The sequence below is a fragment of the Ovis aries genome, chromosome X (genome assembly GCF_016772045.2).
Source record: "Ovis aries strain OAR_USU_Benz2616 breed Rambouillet chromosome X, ARS-UI_Ramb_v3.0, whole genome shotgun sequence".
Taxonomy (NCBI): Eukaryota; Metazoa; Chordata; class Mammalia; order Artiodactyla; family Bovidae; genus Ovis; species Ovis aries.
Window position 1 is genome coordinate 100,891,150 of NC_056080.1, and position 26,913 is coordinate 100,918,062.

The following is a 26,913-nucleotide window of genomic DNA, read 5'->3' on the forward strand; positions in this document are numbered from 1 at the left end:
CAGGGCCCTAAATTGGCTTGACATAAGTTTAACAGGAACATTTATTTAGCTGTGGTTCTTTTCATCACAGGGCATTATGGGATATCATCCATTCAAAAAAAGTTTTGAGCACCTATTATGCACTAGGTACTGAATTAGAGTGATTAAGACACACAAAAGAATCAGAGGACCTTGTCCTCAAAGTCCTTGAAGTCCAGCAGGGACACAGACATGAAAACAGAAATGCAGTAAGTTGTTATGGGTGATGTGATGGAGTGTGTACCAGGGCACAGTGAGACCAAAAGCAAAGAAAGTCAAGTTGCTTAGTGGTGTCCGACTCTTTGCCAGGCAAGAATACTGGAGTGGGTTGCCATTTCCTTCTCCAGAGGATCTTCCTGACCCAGGGATCAAACCTGGGTCTCCCGCGTTATAGGCAGATGCTTTACCATGTGAGCCACCAGGGAAGTCCAACCAAAAGGAAAGAGTGGCCCAGGAGACAGGAAAGCCTTCATAGAGGAGGTAGTGTATTTCAATTGCATGAGCAAAAAAGCATCTTTTAAATGAGAAAAGTGCCTCCCTAAGATTTGCTTCTTTGTTGCACTGGCCACAGCATCACTGATCCTGCATTTACTTTACCCTCTTCTATTGGCTTGTATCTACTTGTACTTTGAAAATTGGTTTTGAAGTCTTAATTGTAAGATTGTGCATTTCAAATTCTTAGACTTTGCCTTTGAAGCTAAAGCGCTTATGCTCCTCTATCCCTCAGTTAATGCATATATTACATTGGTTAACAATGGAACATTTTTGTACTACGTGTGTCATCTCAGGCCGGAAACTTCTTGGAAGGGGAATCCCTTTGTTGTTATAAGCTGCCTGCCTCATAAGCTTTTAAAGCTTATTACATGAGGTGCATGCTGGGAGGTAAGGGATGATAAAGTATTTGGGCTACAAAACCCAGTTCAGAATACTTTCCTCTTAGCACCAAACTACCTCAAACCCTGAGTCACATGTCTTACCTGCTACTAGCCAGGTAAGCTCCTATCACCATGCCTTAACACTCCCTTTCTATTCATGAGACTCAGAACCAGAGCAGCATCATTGCTTCTTTTTTATTCCTGGGGCTCTCAGAATGCTTTTTCAACAGCAAGTCATAATTCTTGTCGTATAGGAAACAAATATCAATACAACTATCAATTGACATATGTGTGTGTATGTATGTGTGTATACACACATATATAAAACCAAAGACCTATGTAAAATTTCTGAGCCTGGCTTAATGTCTTCCTGGGAAACTCCAGCTACTGCACACAGACTAGGCACGATAGGCTCCCACAGGTTTTAGAGATGAAGTGCTCTTAATATGATTAGAAAAATGAAACTCTTATTTAAATATTCTCTGTACACATGTCCCTTAAATGACTTATGGCTCACTTTTTTGAGCATGCACTTCATAGCTTGATGATCCGAGAAAATATTGTTCAAAAGTAACACATCACAGGTGTCATTGCAATCCAAAGAGATGTCTCAAAGGGCATGACCAGCCAGAGCATCTTCTAGGATACCTCTAAGTTACCTTATTCTAGGATACCTCTAAGTTATCTTATTGATGAGCATTTGGGCTTCATGTTTGAAGCCCAAATGCTTGAAAGCTAACTTAATTTGACATTAGCTTAATAACATTTATGAAACCAAAGAAGAAAAACAAAGTTGTTTGGCACTTGGCAAGAAAGTCAGTGCTCATTTTTGTTGTAACACAACTTTCTAGTGAGAACCAAGGTAAATAACAAGTTGGGGAAAATGGTCACCTATTAATCCTAATAGTGCGATGTCAAACCGTGTGTTTCAAATTAAGAGAGAGGGTGCGAGAAACCTCTTCTTCCTTACCACTTGCAAACTACTTGAAAATCTGCCTCAGTAAAATCTCATCTATTTGGACTAATGGGGGTGGGGGCAGGCAGGCCAATCTGAATTAGTGACAGGTTGGAATTCTGGAATGTCTTAAAACATGCCCTTTTATTAGTTGAAGTCTATGTGTACAATAACTCAAACTAACTGCTCACAATGGTTCCCAAGAGAGATTCTCAGAGACTTGCTTTCTAGAATAGATAAGACCCATTTGTTATTAGCAGTTTCCATTGACTCATAAACCATGTGCTGAAGTCCTTAATAAGTTTGTTCTTTTAAGGAGATAGAAATGCATTTGCAGTATGGTTTAAAGAATCCTGCCCAGCAAACTTTTTCTTCATGGGGAATGCAAAGAGATCTCTCCCTAGAATCTCTCACACACAGTTGCTTGTGGGGTGAGATAAAGGAAGTTAAGAGAAGCAGAGAATGTAGAATTGGGAGAAACACCCCTTCCCCACCCCAGCCTCTGCTTGAGTCCTTCTGGTCACAGGAATGGAGATCACTACCTCTGGAAGCTGATCAGTGCTAATGTTTAGAGATAGTGTTCCTTTACTCTCCATTATTTGAGGGGAGGGCAGCTCCTCAGAGCCTCTGTGAGGGTGGATTTCTCACATCAGTTTCTTTTGCCTCCCTGCCTCCTTCACTTGGGTGTAAAAGTGGAAAGCTGATCTTGGTTGCCCACCCATCTCCTGTCCTCCCCCACTGCTTCCTCTCTCATCCTGGAGCCCTGTAATAAAAAACAGGAAACAAACTGTTAGCTGAAAACCAGTCGTGTCCCTTCTCGGGTTATTTGCCTACTCATTAGGAGTTGTGGAAGATCCTAATCCTTCAAGATTTGAAAAAAGGACTATAATTTTGGAATGCATGACAGGCTGTGGCGTTGATATATTTTTGAGAAATATATTGGGAGCAGCATCTAGTCAAATTACCCTGTATGGACAGCCTGCCCTCCTTCCATCCCAAAATGCACTCACCTTTGCTCTGTTGGGTAATGTAAATACCCAGCTGCCTCTCCATATCTGGGCTGAATGTTTGTGTTCTCTTGCCTGTGTGGCCTTGACACGCCTGACCACATCATGAAGGGTCTGTATTACAATGTAAACTTCAGCAAAGGGTTTGTGTTTGTTAATCTTTGAACAATGCTCACAAAAAGAGGTTTAATAAGTGTTTAAAATTTTTTAAATTGTGGTGAAATACACTTAACAGAAAATTTACCATCACAATCATTGTAAGTGTACGGCTCAGTAATATTAAGTATATTCAAGTTGTTGTGCTACAGAGCTCTAGAACTTTTTCATCTTGCTAAACTGAAACTCTATGCCTGTCAACGTGAGAAACTCTCCATTCCTCCCTCTTCCTAGCCCCTGGCAGCCAACGATTCTACTTTCTCGTCTTTTTGTGGCTTGTTTAATTCACTCAGCATAATGTCCTCAAGGTCTATCCAGTTACACCGTGTATCAGAATTTCCTTCCTTTTAAAGGCTGAATAATACTCTATTTGTATGCATAAATGCTGCTATGAGCTGCCGCTGCTACTGCTGCTAAGTCACTTGAGTCGTGTCAGACTCTGCAACCCCATAGATGGCAGCCCAAAAGGCTCCTCCGTCCCTGGGATTCTCCAGGCAAGAACACTGGAGTGGGTTGCCATTTCCTTCTCCAACGCATGCATGCATGCTAAGTCACGTCAGCTGTGTCCGACTCTATGCAGCCCTATGGAAAGCAGCCCACCAGGCTCCTCTGGCCACAGGATTGTCTAGGCAAGAATACTGGCTGCTGCTGCTGCTAAGTTGCTTCAGTTGTGTCTGACTCTGTGTGACCCCATAGACAGCAGCCCACCAGGCTCCTCCTTCCCTGGGATTCTCTAGGCAAGAATACTGGAGTGGGTTGCCATTTCCTTCTCTACTGGTATACAAATAGCTGCTAAAGCTTCTACTTTCAGTCCTTTTGGACATATACATAGGAATGAAATGACTGGATCATATGCTAATTATATTCTTAATTTTTTGAGGATATTAAGTTTTTTTTAATGAGACTGAGGAGGCAGAGAAACATAAAGTAGATGCATTATTATATTAGAGTCTCCCATTTCACCACACATCTAATGGGTACTCACCATGTGCTCAGTGCTGTGTCTGATATAACTTGAGACCTTATGGTTCCTTCTTGTCTCTCACTACAATGTCATCTCCATAAAGGTGAGGATTTTTGCTTATTTTCTTCTTTACTGCTGAATGCCCAGAATAGGATAGCAACCAACCTAGGATAGCACCTGACATTCATTAATTTTTTTCACCAAATACTACTGAATATCTAGTATGTTTCAAGTACAAAATGATCATGAAAGTCAGTGAGGAAAGCAATGTTTCCAGTCTTCTTGACTCATGAGCAGAGTGGATGAAAGGAGGCAACAGGGTCTTTCCCCATTACTCTGTGCTAAACACTGGTGATACCCTACTTGCAAAGGGAGAAAGGGGTGAATTTAAGACCAAGAGAGAGCAGCTCAGCTAGAAATAAAGATCAGCGGAGACAGAAGCTTTTTGTGTTCCTAGACAGACAGCTGCCCATTCACAATACTGAAGCCATATTGAATTAGGAAGAGAGCAGAGAGCAGTACTTGATTATCCAAATCAACTGCTTATCTTGGCAGGGCAAAATGAGCTCTTGACTGAAAAGAATTTTATTTTACTTTTGCATCAAATTGAAGTGAGGAGTTGGGGAGCTGCTATGGTCCAAGCAGTGCTTTCAAATTAGGGGATTTAAGATGTTACCTCATACCTAGTCAATTCCACTTACAGAATATTACAAAATATTCTCGGAGTTCTCTGGGGTTCACAAAATGGTGCATTCATGTAACAATGCCCATTCAAGGTCCCTCCCCTAAGTTAGCATGAGATAACTATTGCAAAATTTGTCTGGTAGGGAAATACCTAGGGTTCTTCACAAAGCCCTCAAAGGATTTGGCAGTCCTATGCTGGTTCCAGGTATGCAGCATTTCTTTTTCCTTCTGTGAGCCTCAGAGATTTTTCTTGTCTATTTTCTACTTTTAAAACCACCACCACCACTTATTCCATTCCTTAGGGTCCTTTTCACTTCCTTTGGGGTAGGCTGTACTCTCTCCTGTTATCCTCTTCTTGCGGTAATCCCAGTGCTGATACTTCAAGGGAATAAGAAAGTCACAAATACAGAGAAGAGTTACACAAACGCAAGCCATTTCACAAAGTTCTTGTAATTAGTTTCTGCTTCCTTTCCTCGAAGGTACCCAGAAGCCCCAGTGGTCTGTTTTCTTTTATCTGTGAGGGTGGCACTCCTTCTTGCTTATAGGATAAGGCAACACTAATTAGCCTAGCATTCAAGGTCCTCTATAAGCAGACTAAGGTCTAGCGCTCCATTATTATCTCCCACTTGTCTTCCAGTCTACACAAACTGTCTGCTCCCGTCAAATGGTCTCCTAATTGTTTTTCCCCCCAAACTATTTTCATTCCTGTTTCCTGGTCTTTGTTCACATTAATTCTGTCAGGCTCTCTGCTACTCTTTCCTCAGGGCTTGCAGTCTTACCTTTTGTGACCACCTGGGCCCTTTGGGCAGAATTACTCCTTCCTTGGAATTCCAGTCATCCTTCTAGTGTGAGCCACTTCTCTGGATTTAGCACATGGGAGTACATACGTGTGCAGGTGTGCCTAAAGGCAGATGGCTATTCCGTCTCTAGGACTAACAGTACTATGCACTGAGTAGGTACTCAGTAAACATTTATTTTTAATGATGATGTCATGTTCTTGAAGCCTGTTCTTTCTTTCCCTAGGTAATGTTTACTAACGTGAATGAAGTGCTGCTGAGACTTGCTCATGTTTTTAAAAAGATGAGGATGGTGATGACTCAGTGGCAAGATCTTTTGGCAGAGAATTCATCTTGAAAATACTTGTATTATCCTAGCAACACACATGTAACAAGGGGAAACAGCCCAACAGTCTTAAGATAAAGCAGGAAAGATTTTTAGGATTTTAGTAAGCAAGACTTTCTTTCTTTCTTTCTTTCTTTCTTTCATCAAAGTGATTAAACACTGGAATGAGCTACAGAGGTAGATTATTAAGAAAATTTGGAGGGCTGGACAATTTATTCATTCATTCAAAGGAAAACTGGGAGGCAAAATAAAGGAAGGGGGGAAAAGTTTAAGTATGAAGGATTTGGCATTTATCCATGGAAAACAGAGGAAGGCGGATGCAATCTTTTTTTTTTTTTTTCCCTGCACTTTTGGTCTTTCAACTATGTATGGCTTCCCCAGCAGGATGAAGAGCCTTGTGGTGGGTGGGGCTCCTTCTTCACTGGGTTGTAGAGCCATCAAGCAGGCCAATAAAATTAAAAAGGCAGCAGATGTTTTTCTCCCCAAAGAAGGGGTTGGAATTGAGTAACTGTTTTTGTGATAATGTCCATATACATTTAATCACAAAAAGATACAAACAAATGACAATTGTAGCTCTGATATACTTCACCCAAAGAAGTGTTGGGGGTGAGGGGTAGAAAAGGACCTGCTGGTACAACAAAGGGGCATCAGGAGTTGGAAAAAAGATAGGCTCACACATGTAGCAGGACAGGAAGTAAAAGAATAAAAAGAAGTACAAAAAGTCACTGAACAGAAAGCACAAAAACAAAAATAAAATATTAGTGACAAGTTTGGAAGTTTGCGATTAGATTCTTGGAAGAAAGTACAGACAATTTGGCATGTATTGCACAAAAAGCTGGCGGTCAAATCCAATATAGAATACATCAATCCCAGAAACATCAGACCTTGGACTGCTCAATGCCACAGTAATTTCAGGTGTCCAAGAGTAGGAATCTGTGTTTTTAATAAGTGATTTTTTTGGATTGTTTGTTGTTATTCAGTTGCTCACTCATGTTCAACTCTTTGCAACTCCATGAACTGCATTTGCCAGGCTTCCCTGTCCTTCACCATCTCCCAGAGCTTGCTCAAACTCATGTCCATCGAGTCAGTGATGCCATCCCACCATCTCATCTTCTGTCGCCCTTTTCTCCTCTTGCCCCCAATCTTTCCCAGCATCAGGGTCTTTTCCAATAAGATCAAAGAAGTTTGGGGAGCACTGTCCTGTAAGGTAGTAGGAGTTTCATCAAAGTGTAAAACATCAAATGATTTCACTTGAAAGACAATTCCTACAGAAGACAGAAGGAGAAGTGGGATAAAATACTGAAAATTTGATTTGAGGAATAATAATTTTTTTGCCCTTCTTGTTCCCAAAATGATTAACGGTAACATAGTTATTAATAACGGATACTATCTGCTTGGCACTATACTTGTATTATTTAATGCCTATAGCAACCCCATGAGGGAGAAACTAAAATTGTTATCTCCATTTTACAGATGAGGAAACTGAGACTTAGGTTAAACTATGAAAGGGTAGAGCTAGGATCCAGAGCCTCCTCTGCTCTTGTTTCATGAAACTGTTTACAAACATCAAAACAGACCAATCCAGAAATCCCAGAAACAACAGCAAAAAACACAACTAAGTGAAGAAATTTGGATGAAGAGAAAGCGAAGGAAGGAAAGTGGGTGAAACTGAGACAGGGTCCTGTTCATTGATTCTACATTTGGCTCTGAGCTTTCCAACAGTCAAAGGGAAAGAGGCAACATCTCTGGATTCAAAGTATCCATAAGATGAAAGCAAACCTGCTTTTTAGGAGAAACATAAGGGTCTCTGGTAGAATTTCCTGAGAGCAGTGTCCCATGTGGGTCCTCAAATAGAGGAGAAATGCTTCTATTGAAAGGATTTTTTCAGAGGAGAAAGGAAACTTTACTGTATTAATTTTTTAAAGCTTGGGAAAGCAAATGTTTAAAAAAGGAAATAATTTGAAGATGGATTATAATATTATTCCCTTGTAAATAGGTTTTACAGTTCACACTTTTTATAATAAAAGAACTACATGTGGAGCTCTTGTCTTTGGAGATCTTAAAGAGAAAGGTGGCTATTCCTCTGGCGTGGATGCCTGAAGGCAAGGACTGGCTTAATGGGGCCCCCTCCAACTCAGGGGCTGTGATTCTATACTTCTGTCGCTGTGTAAACACTTTTACCTGGGGCAGCTTAACCAGTCTTAAACCTAAAGACTCAGCCACAGCCATGGCAATGAATGCTTCCATTCATTGTGAGAATCCTTTCTGATAAAATAAATGTTTTTTTTTTTTTTAAAACACACACACACACACACACACATACACACATACACACAATAAAACAAAACCTCCACAACATTCAGGATTAAGACACACCCAAGTAAGACATTTGCAGTAACAAAAGTTTCACTTAGTAAATGCTTGTCACTGGGGATGGAGAGTCAGCACTTAAGCACCACTCCGTTTAACTCTGAGCATTTGCTGAAGTCCTTTGTGTCTTAGATGTCAAAGAAATCTTTTCTAAGGGAGCCATCAGCACCACCTCAGGGGTGATGTTTTAAGCCTAATGTGAAAAAGAGAGCTTCTCTAAAACTTCTTATATGATTAACACAGTTGAATGCCCTTTATGACAAAGCATGGGGAGTGCAAATAAAATTCTCTTCAGGAGGAGACCTTCGTCCTTGCTTTTTTCTTAAATCATTTCTTAGCAATGTAACACTGGGAAAGAACTTTCACATTTCAGGGGGATAAAAGCTCAGGAACATATAGCTGCGTGGTTTAAACTGACTCAACTCATCACGAATCGGGTCAAATGGCTCAGAAGAGGCTTCCTGGCTGTATGCAGTGAGAGAAAGGAGGAGAGACAATCGAGTTACCATCACCGTGTGTGGGGGGAAATGTGCTACGTGGCAATAGTTAACCCAATAGCATTTGCCTTTGAGGGTCTATTTGAATCTTTGGCCTTCTGTCTAGTGTGGCACGTCCAGGAAGAAGTGCACAGGAGGTTTCTCTAAAAAAAGAATGAGATGCTTGCTTCTGCAAAGAGAAGGGTATGGTTATGCCGCTGTCAAATGAAAGACTTCAGCCTTCCAACGGAAGGTGTCACCCTCTGGAGTGCTTGATGGACTGCTACGCTAACAGGTTTCCCCTTTATAAACAGAGTCCAGCCGCTTTGGCCTTATCTACTTGATTCCGAAATAGCTCGTCAATTTAATAGCATTCAGGTTGTTTATGCACACACAAGGCCCTTTGAAAATAACCCTTTTCATGTCGCCAAACAGGCATTTTGAAATCAACTAATTGGATGGTTGTCTGAATTCAACTCGTTGTTTTAAAAATAACCAGTTGTTCCACTGAATTACATTTTTTTACCCCCAAGCCAATTGGTGTGTGTAGACAGAGTTTGAGTCAATCCAGATGGCTGGCTGCATTTTTGACTTGAACTGACTGGATGTTTTGTGGTCAGATATATACAGCTCTTGATAGCCACTGGGGAAATGGAGTAGAAGGGAAGGAAGGTGTAGGAAAGTTAGGAGAAATTATATCAACAAAAGTTTCCATCTTGAGTGCTGCGGATCCAGACATTTTCTGCAATCAATCCTCCCTCCCCCTCAACACACATGCACACGCACACGTGCGCACACACACACACACACACACACACACACACACACACACGCACATAGTTAAGAAAACAGAAATAAAGTAATAACATCCCTCCCAGCTGGCTCTGCTCACGGCTATGGGTCTTTTCTTTATTTCTCTCCATGAATTTCTTCACCGCTTGGGTGGCCTGTGGAGGGATTCTGGCAACTCAGCATCATCGGTTTAGCTCCCTCTTAGGCTAACTTTTCCTTACTGTGGGGAGCTCTCCTTTGAGGGACTTCGTGCTTCTCTCGGTCTGTAAAAGCAAGGCAGGAAGAAGAGGGCTTCAGGCAGACCTGAAACCCTAATTCCAAGCATGAGGCCTGACTCTGACCCATGGAACCACTTTTCCTGAGGGAAACTGAATTTCCTGTAATGAATGTAACCAGTTCTCCCTGCTCAGGCATTACTACTACGTTTTGAGAAATTCTGAGTTTTGTATCATCTATGGGCTCCATAATTAGCTGTCAAATTCCGCTGGCATGAGGAAGTGCAGTTCAGATGCTTTCAAAGGCTACTTCATTCAAACTTAATTTAATTTCTTCATCTGCCTTTCTGATAACATGATGACAATAGAACAGGGACAGCCTTCCCCTGAACCACCTTACAAGGAAGAAAAGGTTCTTCAAACATTTAAAATCAAACTGCAGGGGCAATTTCCAAAATGCCTTCCACCTTTTTTCCCACAAACTTCTAGTGAATTATATGATCCAAACTCACTTTTCTACTGCCAACATGGTGCCTTTTCTACCTTGTGCTAATGTCATTGTTTGCAGTGAATCAAAGAGCAAAAGAAATATTCTGTTTGAAACCTGGCTCTGTCTCTGTTGTCCCCAACTTCACTCTCTCATTTAGTAAAATCTCAAAGTGGCGTGCTTCTCAGAACATGTCATTTTTCATGCCTGGCTCTTTAAGGTGCGTATTGAATCCTGTGAGGCTTTCAGAGACATCTGGATAACATTCAAAAGATTTTGCCTATGACATTTAGGTTTTAAACCACTGCCACATGGCTTGTTGGGATTTTGTAGTTTGGGAGGTATTGGAGCTATCTGACTCATGTTATGGCCCTGTCTCCATTGCTGACCTGCTATCTATGTGACTTTGGGAACATTACTTTACTCTGAATCTCAGAGGTTTTCTCATCAATATTATGGGGGCAATAATATTTGCCCCCATATCTATCTCATGCCTGATCTATTTCAGAGGGCTGTTGGGAAGAACAATCCAGATAAGGTACAGGGAAGCCCTTTGTAAGAAGAATGAAGTCTTAAACAAATACAAGAGATTCTCAAAGGAGACAATTTAACTGGGATTATTACATAATAGGTAGTCCTGAAAACTTGGCCCTTCTTTCCCAAATCAAGAGGTTTGTTGTCAGCTCACAAAATTGCACTGTGTGCTACCATTATTTTAATTCCTATTTGTTGAATTTTTAAAAAACCCAAAGATCAAATTCTAAGGAAAAATGATATGAGTAGATATATTGCCTCAGTTTTCAGAATCTATAATATTATAATATTAGATTAGTTTAAGGAAACTTGGAAGGTTTAAAGTTTTTTGTTTTTGTTTTTTTTTTTAGTATTAATGACACTAAATATAATGACTGTGTTAAAGTAATCAGTAATATTACAAGTTCTGTTTGCACCAAAACTAAAGTGAGAAAGTGAATTTCTCCCTGGATTTCAGATTCAGTTGTGAACACAACTGCTCATAGAAAGGTAACCTGCTGTTCTTCTCATTTTAGAGGCAAGAACTAAGCCATATCTGTGAAAATATACAAAAGGACAACAGGCACATCCATCCTTTATTCTTTGATGTTTCTGTTTAACTGTCTCAGGGTTTCCCATCCTTGAGTGGTGTAGGGGCAGCTGATAAAGCCCCGATGATTTAGAAGCACACAGAATCCTGCTTTATATTATCATCTTGTCTAGCCGCTCCCATGTGATTAAATGACCTTTTTTTGCCATAGGAGCAGTTATACTGAGGAGGATGAACTTTCCCTTCCATCTGTGTGTGAAATGTTGTTCCTCCACATGCAGACTATCAGCCAAGAGAATGGCATTCTTTCCGGTTGTCAGGATATCATTGGCCTTTTTCCTCTGAAGAAGAGTCAATTCATAGCCTAGTATCAAGCAGAAAAAAAAAAGGAAAATAAATCATGATGTTTCTGTACAATGGTAAGTTAGAAATGATATGAGTATATGTGAGTATGATTGTGAAGTTTAAAACTAGGGTAGATCTGGCTGCAAGCTTAAGTTTGAAAACTTTTTTTTCAGAAGTGAATTTGAGCTCCTGTAGTTACATCCAGGAAATACGAGCCATTACTAAGGCTGGGAATTGAGGGTAAGGCCAAAAAAAAAAAAAGCAAAAAAGGTCTGGAAATGTAATTGTAATTGGGGAGGCCAAACGACAGAGGTTAAGCCCTGGGAAATGGAATGGCAAATCGGTGTCTGAGAATTCCTGGGCCTGCGGCAGGTCTCTTGATGGACTCTGGCCATCAGTGAACACTGCTCAGCTCTTATACTCTCCACATGGACCTGTTTTAAGGGAGGCTGAAGGAGGACTGAGCAGCAGCCAAGATTGTGAAGTTCAAGGAGACCCTCTCGGAGCATATGCCTCCTTCAGACTTACGAATCATGTAAAACCTTGATAATCTGGGAGTCCCAGTGCTGGCACTGAGGTAAACCTGGCAGTGAACTGACAACTGAAGATGCCTGCTCACTCTGATGGTTAAAACAAACCTGGAAAATGTACATGAGGGCAAAAATTTTGCCCTCATCATTATATCACCAGTACCTAGAGCATAATGACTGTTCTGTTTATTACAAATAAACAAACAAACCTGGCTTTGATGGCCTTTAAAAGAAATAGCCTTAAAGTTCATAGAATGATATGAATACCTACAACATGCCAGAAGCTTTACCTATTTTATCTCTAGTCTCTCAAAGACCTTGCAAGGTTAAATTTTTCCTAACATACAGAAAAGCTCAAAGAATATTATAGTGGACACTAGTATTCTGACTGCCTATATTCTATAAGTAGCATTGTGTTCTCTTTGTATTATCACATGGATCTATCTATTCATCCATTCATCAACTGAGGTTAAGTGTTTAATCCTCATTTCGTAAGTGAAGTCTCAACCAGGTAAGGCGGCTTGTCCAAGGTCCCCCAGCTAGTAAGTAATAGAGCTGAAATTTGGACTTGGAACTATTGAACTGCATAACCTATGCCCACTCCACCACGCTGTGTGGACTTTTGTGATCACTGTGTTGCAACATAAGTTAAAGCAAGTAAACTGGAGGGTAGGTTGAAATCGACTGAGAGGTTGAAGGTACTAGTGCTGAAATCAGAGGAACATCCTAGGAAGGGCTAACTTAGCCTTTGACCTCAGTATTACAATGTGTAAATAGCAGACTAATGCCGGAGGGCAAGGATCTATACATTCTACATCATATGTTAAAGAAGAAGGGATAAATCATTACAGGGCATTCTTTTTCAAAATTAATTAATTGTTTTTCGCTGTGCTGGATCTTTGTTGCTTCATGTGGGCTTTCTCTAGGTACAGAGAGTGGGGGCTACTCTCTAGTTGTGATGCATAGGCCTCTCATTGTAGGGGTTTCTCTTGTTGCGGAGCACAGGCTCTAGGCACCGGGGATTCAGTAGTTGTTACACGTGGGCTTAGTTGTCCCGCAGGATGTGGGATCTTCTCAGACCAGGGATAGAACCTGTGTCCCCTGCATTGGCAGGTGAATTCTTACCCACTGGGAAGTCCTCCTACAGGGAATTCTTGTCCTATTGTTTTTAAGAAAGCAAGTTTCATGCCATGCCATAGACCCAGCATAGACTCAGCTTACTGTCTCACCATTTCTATAGATTCATAGCCTAGTATAAAAATTGAATATGATATAACAGAACATCAAGAATAGATTAGATTAGATTTCATATACTTTGTTTACTAAGGCAGGGAAATATGTAATACAGTTCAGAAAGATAATACTAAAGCCCCCTAAAAGTTTATTACCATAATTTCCAAACAACAAAGTAATTTGTTAGGCCCATGTATACTGAGATTTAGGTAAACGTAGTCTCTTACCTTTAGTACTTTACAATCTTACAGAGTCAACATCAAAGCCTCAGTTATTTAAAAATTTTAATGACTTAATTATAAAAATCTCTAATTTAGATTTTTGGAGATAAAGAAAACACAAAGGAAGTATGTCTGTTTATATTTCCACTCTTGCAATATTGCTTACAACAAGCATTACTGTGCTGCTCATTAGGAGAAAAATTAGATTTTAAATGTTGTACACAATACTTTGATTAAAGAGAGTGCTAAGGAATCAACAAATATACCTTGAGAATCTCCTATGAATCCATTTCTGGGGTCTGTTGTAGATACATCCAGCCTTTCATTCAATACATAGGTACTGGGGGCCTACTATATCCTAGGCACTGCTCTAGATTCTGGGTACAGAAGTACAAGAATTTTTCCTTCAAGGAGTTCACAATCTTAGACACACAGACTGTCAGAGGTGGAAGGAAACTGGGAGAGCATGAAGCCGGCCATCCTCAATTTACAGTTAAGGAGGCTGTGATTCAGAGATGTTAAGTTGCATATTCAGGGTCACAGTGTTCAGAGAGGCAGGATAAGAATGAGAAACCAGCGCTTTTGACTGCTGCTCCTCTGTTCCTTCGATTATTCCAATCTATTTGGGAAGACATGGTACTCTCACATGAAACAACTTCAGAACGATATGAGACAAAAAGCTGCTAACAAACCATATGGTATTAAGCATAAGTTTAACAGCAGTTAGGGAAGAACTGGAGACATCCAACAGAGCTTAAATCTTCTGAGTAATGACATGCAATTTATTTATGGCAGGGGAGACTTGCTGTACTTCTGACATGAGAATGAATGAGATGAAGGCATTCCAAGGAAGCCTACTTCCCTCTGGATCTTATCATCTTGTTTTGTTTTGGTATGTTTGCTATGTTTTTGTACACAGGCAAGCGTCTCTTTCATTTACAGCAGAAAACATGACATAAATTAGGGGGAAAATAATGGATATAATAAAACATGAAGGTTGTGGAGATCAACCTCCATTCTGTAATTTACACCAAGTTCTACTGAGAGGCAAAATCTCATGCAAACCATATTTCCTGTCTTCTGAGTATTATTTGAATAAGAGTGAGCCAAAGAAGAAGAGTGTTCCTATGGGATAATTTTTGTAGGAGAAATCTTTTAGTTATACATTTATCCTCACATGGGCTACCTATTATTGGAAAGTTTTTATGCCTTGTGAATAGGAATTCTCTATAATTAGGGAATGTGGGAATTTATTTTTGTAAAGAAAAACATTTCAGAGCTTTATTTAAAAACATTTGCTCAGTGACTACCATGGGCCAAGGCACTGTGCACATACTTGGCATAATACTTCTCAAACAGTTTGCAGTGAAGGGTCAATTTATTTAATATTATTTTTATTTTCTGATATTAATGTGAACTCCTGATCATCTAAAGCTCAAAAGTCATGATAGAGACAAAAAGGTAAACATACATTTACCCAATGTGGTAAATGCAGTGGTCACCCCAGGTTTTGGTACAGCAAGTGTAGCAGCCTCTGGGCTTGGTTGGTAGGGGATGGAACCATCTAGCACTTCTCTTCCCCTCCTTCGGCTGCAGGTCCCAACCATACTGCCTCTGAACAACACAGTTTCTAATGGGTAGACTTTACAATGACTAGAGTTACCAGTGGGGTGATGGCCTTTTCTTATGGGATGCTACTGTTGAAATTCCCCTAGACTTGGTACTGTGGGTGAGGCTTGGGAAGTCAGATGGACGAGGCCACTGAAAGTATGAATTGCTGCCCGTGGTGGCTGTTGACTCCCTCCCATATGTTGTTGGGAACTCAGGGAGCTCTGGGGGTGGGAAAAGGCCTTGAGAGAAGCAAACATGTGAGCGGTCAATGGTTAGAGGTCAACTATTGACCTATTGGGCACCCAGGCTCCAGAGCAAAAAGACCCAGAAAAAACTTAGCAAATTTACTTATAGATTCTACACAGCATACATCCAAATAAACATATTACATTACCTAAACCATTGAGTTTTGGGGACACAATAATTCAAAGCAAAACAAAGTATTCATGAATTGCCATGTGGCACCTAAAGCCAGGCCTCAGGCGTCACCAGTCTTTCCATTTAAGGCTACCATCTTCTCAATCACCTAACTACAAGCTCCTTAAATTTTAGTAGAAAACTGATTATCTTATGCAATAGACAAAATGTTAGATATACATTTATCTGCCCAATCAAAAAAAATCAATAGACTAGGGGTATGAAGAAATATGTTAGGAATCTAGATCAATATCCTTTATACATATGAAGACAGAATGGAATAATTTCTTATTTTCAGCAATCAACATGATGCCACAAATAAAAATCTCAATAGTCTTTTTCAAAGTCTTGAACTCTAACTTACAAGAACCTCAGGATATTTTGTGGATTTAGTGAGGGCAAAGTATAGTCCTGGTCTGGGGAGAGGCTATCCATCCACAACTCATAATGCAGGCATCTCAGCTGGGTCTATTAATTTTCCACACACATGGAGCCAAATTCTGCCTAGGATTATTATGCAATTTTCAAAATGGCTTTAAGTCTTTCAACTTACAAAGTTACCATTTACATTGCACTGGTCTGCTGGCTGGGATGAATGAATGAACACTCTTTCCCAAAGGACCATAATTCATTCTCTGATCATAGCTTATACATTTGGGAGAATTGGGATCAGTGTGCCTGGCGCCTCCCCTCCCGTCCGCCCCACAAAGGAGTCATACACTGCAAGAGAAGGAGACAAAGTGGCTGTGTGCCATCGAGCACAGAGGTGTGGCTAGGGAGGTGTTGACTGTGAGCAGCACCAGTCTAACATATAAGCAACTGTCTACATGATGTGATTTCAGGTGTACCAAAAAAGGCCTCATTGCCCCTCAGTTTAAACACTCCCTTCCCACTAGCAAATGCCTCGAATTCCACAGTTTTTAGAGCCCTGTTCCTTTGGTTTAAAGCTTTGATCCCTGTGAAAATACCCCCTACCCTGGGTGGGCAGCCCCATTGTATCCCATCAACCATATACACTGTGAGCAGATGAGTTTCAAAATTTCTGCTCAGAAAGGAGGTTTTGAGGGTGGTGTGAAGGGGAGAAGATACTGTGTACCTTAGGGGAATGGGGAGGGACAGCATCACCTGGAAGGGGGGTGGTGGCAAGGGGAGCTGGGCCCAAAACAAACCATGTGTGCGTGTGTGGCCGTATGCATGGCTATATATGAGCCCCTCCCATGGCGGCAGCTGTTGAACACCCTTTCTTAACCCTCTCCCAGAAACCTTGATTTATGCTGCTTTTGGAGTCATAGAACCAGACTCTCCTCCCAGCTACAGCAAGATAATAGCTGCCGGCTACAGCTGGGAATTCTCGAATTCTTTCAAACTAGAGACTAGGAACAAAGGTGAAGAAAAGTTCTTCGGGGCCTGCTGTGCTAGGTAGCCTTCCTCTGAGGCCCAAAGAGGAAAATGGGGCCCAGTGGTGTTATCTAAATGCTTCCAACTGGGCCTGAAAGCACAGAGCCATGAATTGTGGAAAGTGAACACCGGTGCTCAATCAGCACATCCTTTTGTGTTTCTAGACTGATTGTTTCTCCTTGTCTCTTCCATCTGAAGAGTAAGGATGAGTCATTGGCCTGACTTCGAAAATGAGGAAGGGAGCCCTGCAAAGTAAGATGGTTGTTTATGTAAAAAGAAAATTCATATTTAATTTTATGTCACCCATCTTGGCAATATGTAGCAGAAAAAGTAACAGCTTTAATAGTTTGGTAAAGGAACGGGATTTTGTCAGGAAACTCCACACACCGGACACTGGCAGAATGGACAGTTGTCCAGAGTGTCCCTGCAGTCTGTCCTGACCAAAAGCCTATTCTTCAGTGCCTATTCCAGGGCCTGAAATCCCAGAGGCAGAGTCTTAGCTTGGGAACTGAAATGTTAGAAAGTCTTTGGGAGTCACTTATTAAAAAAATGCAACCAGTCCTTAAGCCTAGCAAGTTTTATTAATCCTACCTTGCTGCTGCTGCTAAGTTGCTTCAGTCGTGTCCGACTCTGTACGACCCCATAGACGGCAGCCCACCAGGCTCCCCTGTCCCTGGGATCCTCCAGGCAAGAACACTGGAGTGGGTTGCCATTCCCTTCTCCAACCCCTACCTTAGGTCGGCTTAAAGCCCTCAAGTAGCTGCTTGTAGGGGGAGCAGAAGCTTTAAGGCCAAAACCTTAAATATTTGCCAAAACCTCAGGGTGAGTTTGCTTATGACCGAAGTCCAAATTCTACTCTTTCACATACCACCACACAAGTTTTGCTAAATCCTCATATTCTCAGTACTATTAAAAAATTTTAAAGCTAACTCAGTTTTATTTAAGTCAATTTATCATAGTATTGTCTACTAACTTTGTCTTAATGAAATCATGGGTTGGATGTACTACTATGCATGTTCATACATTTCTGATCCACATTACAACAAAAATTTATTAAAAAAAAAAAAAAAAACCCAAACTTCACTGGTCCACATACCACCAGAGATCCACACACCTCATTTAGGGAAGCACTGCCCTGGTTCATATAAAGTATATTAGATATAAAAGTATACATTAAAAATAAGTCGTAGTCCCTCTGTTCAAGGTACTCAATACCCAGTAGTTGAAAACAACTGTTGCCTTTGTAGTTAGTTGCATGAGCTCTGGAAGATCATGAATTTATGGGAGGTCATGTCTTCCTCTGCGAGGTCATGAAATTCAATCAATGCTTGCCTTCCAATCTGCCCTTTGGTCACAGGGCTCCACAGGTGGAACATATCAAACTCACCAGCCAAATTATGACTCTTAATTGGTGTTTCTTTTAAAGTGGATATGTCATTTGTCAAATGTTCAATGCAGGAGCAGGCCTAGCCCCAGGCAAAATTATGAAGTAGGAGAAGAATGCCAGAGACGTAGGCCGCACTCAAATATTTGTTGAAAAAAAGAATGAATGAGCCTTCCGTCCTTGAATCTCTCTCTCCCAACCCCCACATCCACCCGGTGCCTTTTTAAATTCTATCTCCTAAATATCTCCAGTAGTGTTTTCCCCTTCCAAGTCTCCTCTGCCGCAGGACTTTATCATTTCTTGTCTGGATTATTTTCACAGCCTCTTGCTTCCAATCTGCTTTCTTCTCTAAGCCAATCCCCACAATGTTGCTGTAGAGATATTTTCATAGGGCAAACAAGATCATATCATTCCTCTGCTTAGAAGTTCCTTCAGTGCTTCCCCAGGCTCCTTTGCATGGTTTGGGGACTCATAATCTGACCCTTGCTTACCTCTGCCGCTTTAGCTTCCCTAACTCCCCGGCCTGAGACCCTTACTTGCACCTCCCATCATCCAACTGGGTCATGCTCTCTCCTGTCAGAATCTTTGTTCATGTTGCTTCTTTTCCCCTGACACCCTCCCCCCATTTTCTTTTCTCACTTCAACTCCTACTGGTCTTTCAAGACTGAATTTAGGATATCACCTCTTCTGGGAAGCTTTCTGTGACTTGCCTTCTCACCCCTTAGAACTTTGCATTTGCCCCCATGTTAGCACTTACCACATGCTGGGTTGACATTTTTCTGTTTGGTTGTCTTTCCCACAAGACCCGTAGATCTTTGAGGTCAGGTACCAACGGTTAATCTTTGTATCTCATTGTTTGTACCTCACAGTGTCTGGCACGTAGCAGCAATTCAAATATTTGTTATTAAATGAATGAATGAGCCCCTCAGTCACCTACCTTTCCTTTGCCTCTCTTCTCAGCCCACAAGTTCTGGCACACAACCTCTTCCTCCATGGCCTGGCACTCACTGCAGAATTCCTGGGGTGGAGGCTCTCCTTTTCCTTTCTTTATCTGAACTTGCTTCTCCCTAGATCAGAGACAACAGGATCAGATGATAAACTAATTCACACTGAGGTGTTGTCATTTCATTATACAAATACTTACTGAGTTCCTACTATGTGCCAGGCATTGTGCTAAGGTGTGTGTGAGCCACTAGAAAGAATACGGGAGTTAAAGATCCCTACTTAGTTAAAGATCCCTACTTATGGGTAATGACTAAATGCATTTCTCCTCTAAGAGGTATGTGATTTTCAAAGAACCAGATTTCAAATGATGAAATTTAAGCAAGAGAGGTGGGATTTGGGGTAGGAGACCTCTCAAACAGGCTAGCTCTGGCTCAATGAATTTGCTGTGTGAAACTGTTTTCTAATGAATCAGGCTGACTTTAAGCCTCAGGTTATCTTGTTGTCACCAGTTGTGCTTTGCTTCATGAAGGGTCACCAGGGGCTACCTTACAGGAGACATTCTTTTAACATCCTGGGATCAGGTGCCTTCTCTGACTTTGTGTGCTTCTAATAAATTAAACCCCATGGGCTGTCAGATTTTTAGTTATAGTATTCAAAGATGAGGCAGGTGTGAACTCCCCTCCCCCCCCACCCCCCGCTCCGCCAGCGGTCCCCAGCTGCCCTGAATGTGACTATTTGTGGGGTAGGTTTGTGAGCTGCGTTGGGAAAAGGAATTGAGGGAAGCCCCTGAGAGAGCAGGAAGAAGAGGTGGATTTTGTGCGGAGGAGGAAGACCTCTTGGGAGGCTCTGGTGGCCAGAGATGAGCTGGACCTGGCTGGGAGAGAGGGGTACCGAGGCCAGGACCTCCACGCACCCCAAGGAAGGATGGAGAGGTTGCAAAAATCCTAAAGGGAAAAGCCCACTCGGCTGTAGGCCAATGAGCGGCGGGAAGGAGGAGTGAGGCTGGGGAACTTCTCTCGGAGCCAGTCATAGGGGACGGCTGCTGGGAAGCCAATCAGCGCGCCCGAGCCTGCAGCCCCTCTGCAGTAGTTATGCCAGAGCGCCCTGTGTAGAGCGGCGGCGAGCCGGCAGCTGGGCTGGGCGGCCAGGAGCCACCGCACGCGCTCCGCGTCCTCCTCTCGCGCGGCTCCTGCGGGATCCCAACACTGCGGTACCCCAGCAGTTCCCGCAGCCCCGCGCCCGCAGGCTGGCCACGCGGCCACCACCGCCCCCTGGCCGCGCGGTTCGCCTCGCCCCGCCCCGCCCGGTCCCTCCTCGCCCCGCCCCAATACGGTCAGCCCCGCCCCGCCCCGAGCCACCAAGCAGTTCCCGCCCTCGCCCAGCGCCCAGGTAGCTGCGAGGAAACTTTTGCAGCGGCTGGGTAGCGGCACGTCTCCAGCTCCTTAGGGCCACTGCCAGGCTTGCCGAGTCCTGGGACCTCTCTCGCCCCCGCTGCCACTCTCCCACTCTCTCCTCGCTCCCTGCGAAGCAGGATGGCAGGGACCGTGCTCACCGCGTGCTTGGTGGTGGCGATGCTGCTCAGCTTGGATTGCCCGGGACAGGCGCAGCCCCCGCCGCCGCCGCCGGACGCCACCTGTCACCAGGTCCGCTCCTTCTTCCAGAGACTGCAGCCCGGACTCAAATGGGTGCCTGAAACCCCGGTGCCAGGTGAGGAGTCGTCCCTCGCGCATTCCCCGCGCTGGGCTGTGAGCCAAGGGGCGCATGGTGGCCGTAACCCGAGCGCGCTAGCCCTGCGGGGCCGCGATCGTGAGCCCAGCGGCTGAGTACCTGGGAGTGGTCCCCGCGCTCGAGCCCGGCCAGGTCTCCCGAGGAAGAGAAGAAGGGTATATGTGGACCGTGTCCGCATCTCCCAGGCTCGCTGGGCTGTCAGCGAAGATGCGAGTGGTTGAAACGGCGAGCATGGCCTTCTAGCGGGCGCCCATTTTTTGGGGAGGGGGGCAGGGCGGGAAGGCTGGAGTTGGTTCTCCTAGCCTCAGCGAACTGGCGCCGCACATCCGAGCTAGTGCCTCGGGAATTTGCCACCCTCGCTCACACTTACATGCCAGAATTTCAGCCTCAGCTGGACCGCGGCTCCAGCCATTCTTTCCCCAACCTGCCCTCATGCCCTCCTTTCTGCAGCCTTGGTTCCCGAGGCTCGCGGGCCCAAGTGCAAGCAAAGTTGAGGACGGATCTCCGAATCCGCAGTGACAGGTAAAGACACGCGGAGGGAAACTTTTGAGTAGGAGGGTCCCCCAAATGAGGAGGACTGAGCCTTTTCCCTTCAAAACAGCGTCTGTTCTCTAGGCTGGCAAAATCGTTTCCAAAACCATGCTGCTGGCCGGGGGAACAAGAGTCCAAAGATGATTTAACTCCTCCCCTTCTCAAATTCATCTGCCTTCTTTACAGGCTGGACCCTGAAGGGAAGATGATTTTAGGTGGAGGAAAGTTTCTGAACGCTTGCCTTTTGTTCAGCACAAGCAGATCGTGTTGTAAGGGCATATTTTAACCTTCCCTGAGCGCTGCCGCTGTCAACAGATGAATATTAATGGCCTTGTGTGATTGACTGTCCCACGGTTGGAGTCCTAAAAGCCTGCCTTAGAATCCAATTAGGACAAGTTGCTACACTGACAATGCAGGCAAGAAGAGTCAGCTTCAAACAGGTTAATTTATCAGAGGTGCGCTCTAAGAAATGGCTGGTTGTATTCACAAACCGTAAAACGTTTGTGGCCTTCGGGGTCTCTTCACCACCCATGCATCCACCAAGGCGCGCGTCCCGCGCTTCCGAGGGATCGGGGAGCAGCCCTCGCCAAAACTTGGCTCGTGGCTCTCAACAAGTCAGGGAGGCGGGCCTGCTGGTTGGGCCAAGTTGTGAATGCGATGCGCGCCCTGTGGGCGCTGCCGGCGAGCGTTCACTAGCGGGAGGTTACCTAGGCAGCCAGCGCGCCCTCAGCCTTTTCTTTAGGTGGATGAAAAGAGCCAAGCGAGCCTGCTGTTTAGTTGCAAAGGTAATTGGTCACCCTTTTTGGTGACTGAAATACATTTGCACATACGTTAAATATTGCTTTGCAGGATTTTGCTCTACGGGAGGGTAAAACTACCTCTTCCACTGTTAAGTGTTAATAACATACCACGTGGGCGTGTGCAGGAGCTGTAAGGGGCAACCTATGAATCAGTTCCACAGAGCTGAAACAGCGGGCGAATCTCTCTCCCCTCGAAGTGCCGTGGTAATTAGATTGCTAAGGCCAGAGACATGCTTTTGTTGATAATGTAAAAACTGGTCTTCGTGGGATGAGCCCCCACAAGATGAATCGGTCCAAGGTTGGGGCTGGGGCCACACTGGGCAGATTTGAAGCCAAGGAGTAAAGATTGTACTTAAAAGAGGAAAAAAGACCAGAGGGAATGCACAGATACTCATTTAGCAAGCCCCCTCTACAGAGACTCAAACAGGCCCTCACCCTCCCTTGCCCTCCCCCAGATCTCTGGCTGCCTGCCTCTTTGCAGCATCTGTATAAAAGTATTGCGAGGGCCCACACACCGTGTGTATGAGATTTGGCCTGGGCTCCCTTCTTACAAGTTCCCTTACTCCTGGCCTAAGGATGGCCATATTCCATGTAGAGAACAGGGACTTGTGATGGAGATTTTTCATTTTCCTCAAGTATCTCCCAAACTCTATAGGAAAAATCATGTTGCGAGTGTCTTTACCATATAAACCCAGCGTTCTCTACTTCACTTCTATTTAACAAACAGATGCCCTGTTGAGCACCTTCTATATAGCAGGCACTGTTCTGACTCGCCCTGGAGCAAAGCCAAACTTCAAATATGGTGGATGATACCCACACAGCTACCATATAGCCTGGATTTTCTGGGGGCGGTGCAGATTTCCAGTAGCCCTGGCATAAAACCATGTGTCCCAAACTTTAGTTGGGCAAATACGGTCTTTTTAGATACAGAAAGCATGGTGAAAATCCTAATGTCCATGTGTGGAAAGAGCTCATCAGTATTTCAGAGAAGAGATGATAATGGCGGACTTAAATACAATGGCAAGTGCATAATTTCAAAATGAATAAATGTGTGATTTGCTGCTGTCATTCAGTGGTTGGAAATTGAAAAAGAGCTGCAAATTACTTGATAGTTATGAACCATCATGATGACCGCTTGACATTTTTTCCCCTATCTATATTTTAAGCCATGTTCAGTATGCCCTCTCCACTGTATTAACATTAAAGCTTTCTTTGTCCCAGATAAAATGAGATTTGGTCACAGTAAGGAGAAATCCTCAAGAATGTCCTGTGTCACTTAGGGGGAGCATTTGGGATTGACTGCTAACTTCGACCATTAGCAGAATTGGGTTAGAGTGGAGAAGGTACATTTCTTATGCTAATATGGATGAGACTAAATAGCATTTGAAATCGGCCCGCCTAAATAAATCACTGGTGCCGAAGGACTACACTAGACTTCCACAAAGCTGATCTAAAGCCCTACAATCTCGTGTTCCCGTTATTTTTGGTGTTCAAACACACAGGATAGCAATTCTAAATGGCATGTCCCCCAAATCCATAGATCTTTTCATACCCCACTTTTTTTTAAAAAAAAGGATTTGTAACTTGGAAAGCACCACAGATGGAAACCAGGCACACAGTTAGCATTTGGCAGAAAAATCCATATAACTGACTTTCAGTGCAGCTCTTTTGCCCTTATTTAATTTAGAAAAATTCAGAAAAAAGCCAATGAGCTCATAAGTCTAGATGTTTATTTTGTTTTGCTTAACCTACCCACAGGCGCAATCAAGAATGGATACAATTTTAGGCAAGGAAAGTGAGCTAGTAATCAGACAATGATGTTTCCAATTGTCTCAAGGGAATGTTACAGAAGTCTGAAAAAAAAATTCCTCTAAACAAAAATCAAGTGTAATTCACTTTATGAATGCCATACACCACTTTTGGAGGGGGGTGGTGGTGGTGAAGGGAATGGATGGAAATGAGAAAAACAAACCGTGGTAGTGTTGCAACTCCCAGAAGATTGAGGAATCTTGCCTTAGAGGGCCTTGGAAAGTGCAAGAACCAATCCAGAAGGCCAAATGCCTGTATGGGTAAAAGGCAGCCTTGAAGAGCCAAAATCGACTTGGAGTTTCTCAAAATAGATGAAACAACATAAAAATAAAAATCAACATTCTTGAAAAAAGAGAGAGTTTGGTATTCGTTGCTGTTGTTTTAAAGTATGAGAACTAGCAATCTCATCCGGGTTGCCAGCTGTGGCTCCCCAATTAGTTTGGAAGCTGTTAGTGGTGCTAAAGCCGGGAGAGAGAATAAGTGAGGCATGGAAGGGTTTCTCTCCCTTGAGATTGCACTAGACATTTGAGTGAGCAGGTGATTTGTTGAAACTTTGGAAAAGTCGTATAACCATGCACTAACTTGGACTAGTTTGTTGAACTTGCTCAGATGTGGTCTGAATATATTTATTATGCTAATTCTGATGACTGGTACCGAGACGTACTTAGAGGGAAGCATCAATCTGATTGAGGAGATGGCTGATGATCGGTGGAGCACCTTAGCTTGAAAGGAATCTCAGATTGCCTGCTCTTTGGCAGGCTCTCTTGTTAGGTGTTGGGGGGTGCCCAGAGGAAGAAGACATAGTCTCTTTTGTCAAGGCGCTCACAGTCTAGTGGGGGAGCATACGAGTAAAGAGGCTTCTCAGGAAACTTGTAGGATTAAATAGGGTGAAAAGGGCTAGAAAATACCTTCAGGAAATTAGCTGAAATGGTCACAATAGCCAGCCTGGTCAATGGGAAAAAAAAAAAAAAAAACTGAAGAGATGAAGTGGGAGATAGGGAGAAGTCGCTTAATAGGGCCGCCATCTTAAAAAGAGTTTTCTTAATTCTTGGAGCAAATTCTGTTTGTAAGCATTAGGAAATACAGGCATAAGAAGATTTCTATGGATGTTAGATGACACAGATGGTGTCAGTTTGGCAATGCGGTTTTTTTCTTATGGGCTGGTAGGTTGTATCCAATGTTTTGATGCAATATTTTTGAGCATTCTGCTGCTTCCATCTTTAGAGTTGCAATGTTTGCTGTTCACTGTAGCCTAGAAGGAGGCTGCTTATTACCAACCTGGGAGAAAAGAGGTCCGGATTTGTCTGCTATGAGAAAAGACAGAAAATATGTTTTCTCCTTAAATGGCAGCTATCAATAGGACCACGCCAACTCTAGTGTTTGATGCATATACAAAAGCATGGGTCTTAAGAGGTATCTTATTACTCATTTCTAAGAAAATTGAAGATAATCACTTATAACTTGTGCACATGATACATCATTTGGAAAGAATTTCACTGGGGATCATATTGCTCAACTGAAAAGTTCTGGCATGCTGAATTTGTACATTTTTGTGAATGCTTCCTTTTACTCTGATCTCTAGCTTTTTTTCTGCATATGGTTATTTGTATGTTTTAGATTATAAGCTCCTTAAAGGGAAAGCACCACATTTGATGCAGTGTGGAGCCCAATGCTAAGAGTACCGTAGCATGTTTTGTAAATAATAGATAATAGCATTTTTAGATCATTATGTATTCTTTGATGAAACTCTCAAATCCTTTCTTAAGCTATATGTCATCTTACTTAAAGTCTAAGTCCAAATTTTTATGAGACATATTGGGGTATGTGGACAAACTTCAAGCTGCATATATTTTGACTGGAGACTGATTCAGGCTTACCTCAGTTAGCTGGCGACTCTTACCATCAGGCAGGGCTTATTAAGGTTGAGATTAAGGTTGAGTACTCAGAGAACAAATTGAAATTAGCAACATTGTTATGACTGGCTTAGTATCATTAAAGATCAACAATTATTATAGCACATAAATTGTAAGACATCTCTTAAATCAAACTCTCTTTGATTTAATGTCAGCTAGACCTTTCTCACTAATGTTGACATTACTATATTTGGGAGTTGAGCTATAACACATGCATGGACCTGTTGAAGTACCTCACAGGTTTCTGTAACCTGGAATCAGAATTTGTGCACAGCCTCAATTCCAGAGATCACACCAGGAGCCAGCATCTCGTCAGCCCTAGCTGAGCTTCTAAGCGGGTTCGGTGTTTTTTGTTAATCTAAGGTCTAATGGAAAGTGTGTACTGAAAAATCCCCCCCTTCTGCCCATGTTTAGCAAGTTGTCAGGCTTGAAACAGGATCCCGAACACTCCATTAAGAAATGAGTACCAGAAAATAAGAGTCCAAGTCATGGGCCCCCAACTGTCTTTAGAAAGAGCATAAAGTAATGGGAGTTTATCTCCTGAAACATAATGACAGTAAAAATGTGATTCACAAAGCATCCTGAAGGTGAGCATTATCAGCAGAGAAAATGTGCCTTTTGAAATGCTGTGTGTGAGCGGAAAACGCTCACTCGAACATTACAGTCTTACTTGAATGCCTGTTGAACAGACAATGTAAAGATTTACTTCTCTTCTTCAGATTAGGCCAATTGAATATTAATTATCCAAGTGCTAATTATTAGAAATACTCGTTTGCCATTTTTAAATAAAAATGAATCCAGATTGATTAACAGGGAACGCATTTCCATATTACAGCCTTATTTGAGATTTTGTGTTTTTTTCTC

General features: G+C 42.8%; 1 protein-coding gene and 1 long non-coding RNA gene across 2 annotated transcripts in view; one reads left to right on the forward strand and one right to left on the reverse strand.

Moving 5' to 3' along the window:
- Positions 1-11,198: 11,198 nt before the first annotated feature.
- Positions 11,199-20,554, reverse strand: LOC121818141 (uncharacterized). The gene is made up of 3 exons (XR_006058219.2): positions 20,182-20,554; positions 19,261-19,390; positions 11,199-11,548 (listed from the first exon to the last, which is right to left on the reverse strand). It is a non-coding gene; the product is annotated as an uncharacterized LOC121818141 (long non-coding RNA).
- A 101-nt stretch (positions 20,555-20,655) lies between these two features.
- GPC3 (glypican 3) overlaps positions 20,656-26,913 on the forward strand; it is a 451,564-nt gene continuing 445,306 nt past the window's right edge. Inside the window, exon 1 of the mRNA XM_015105024.4 lies at positions 20,656-20,975. Within this exon, the coding sequence (XP_014960510.2) occupies positions 20,801-20,975 (175 nt within the window). The 5' untranslated portion in view covers positions 20,656-20,800. The remainder of the gene's footprint in view (positions 20,976-26,913) is intronic.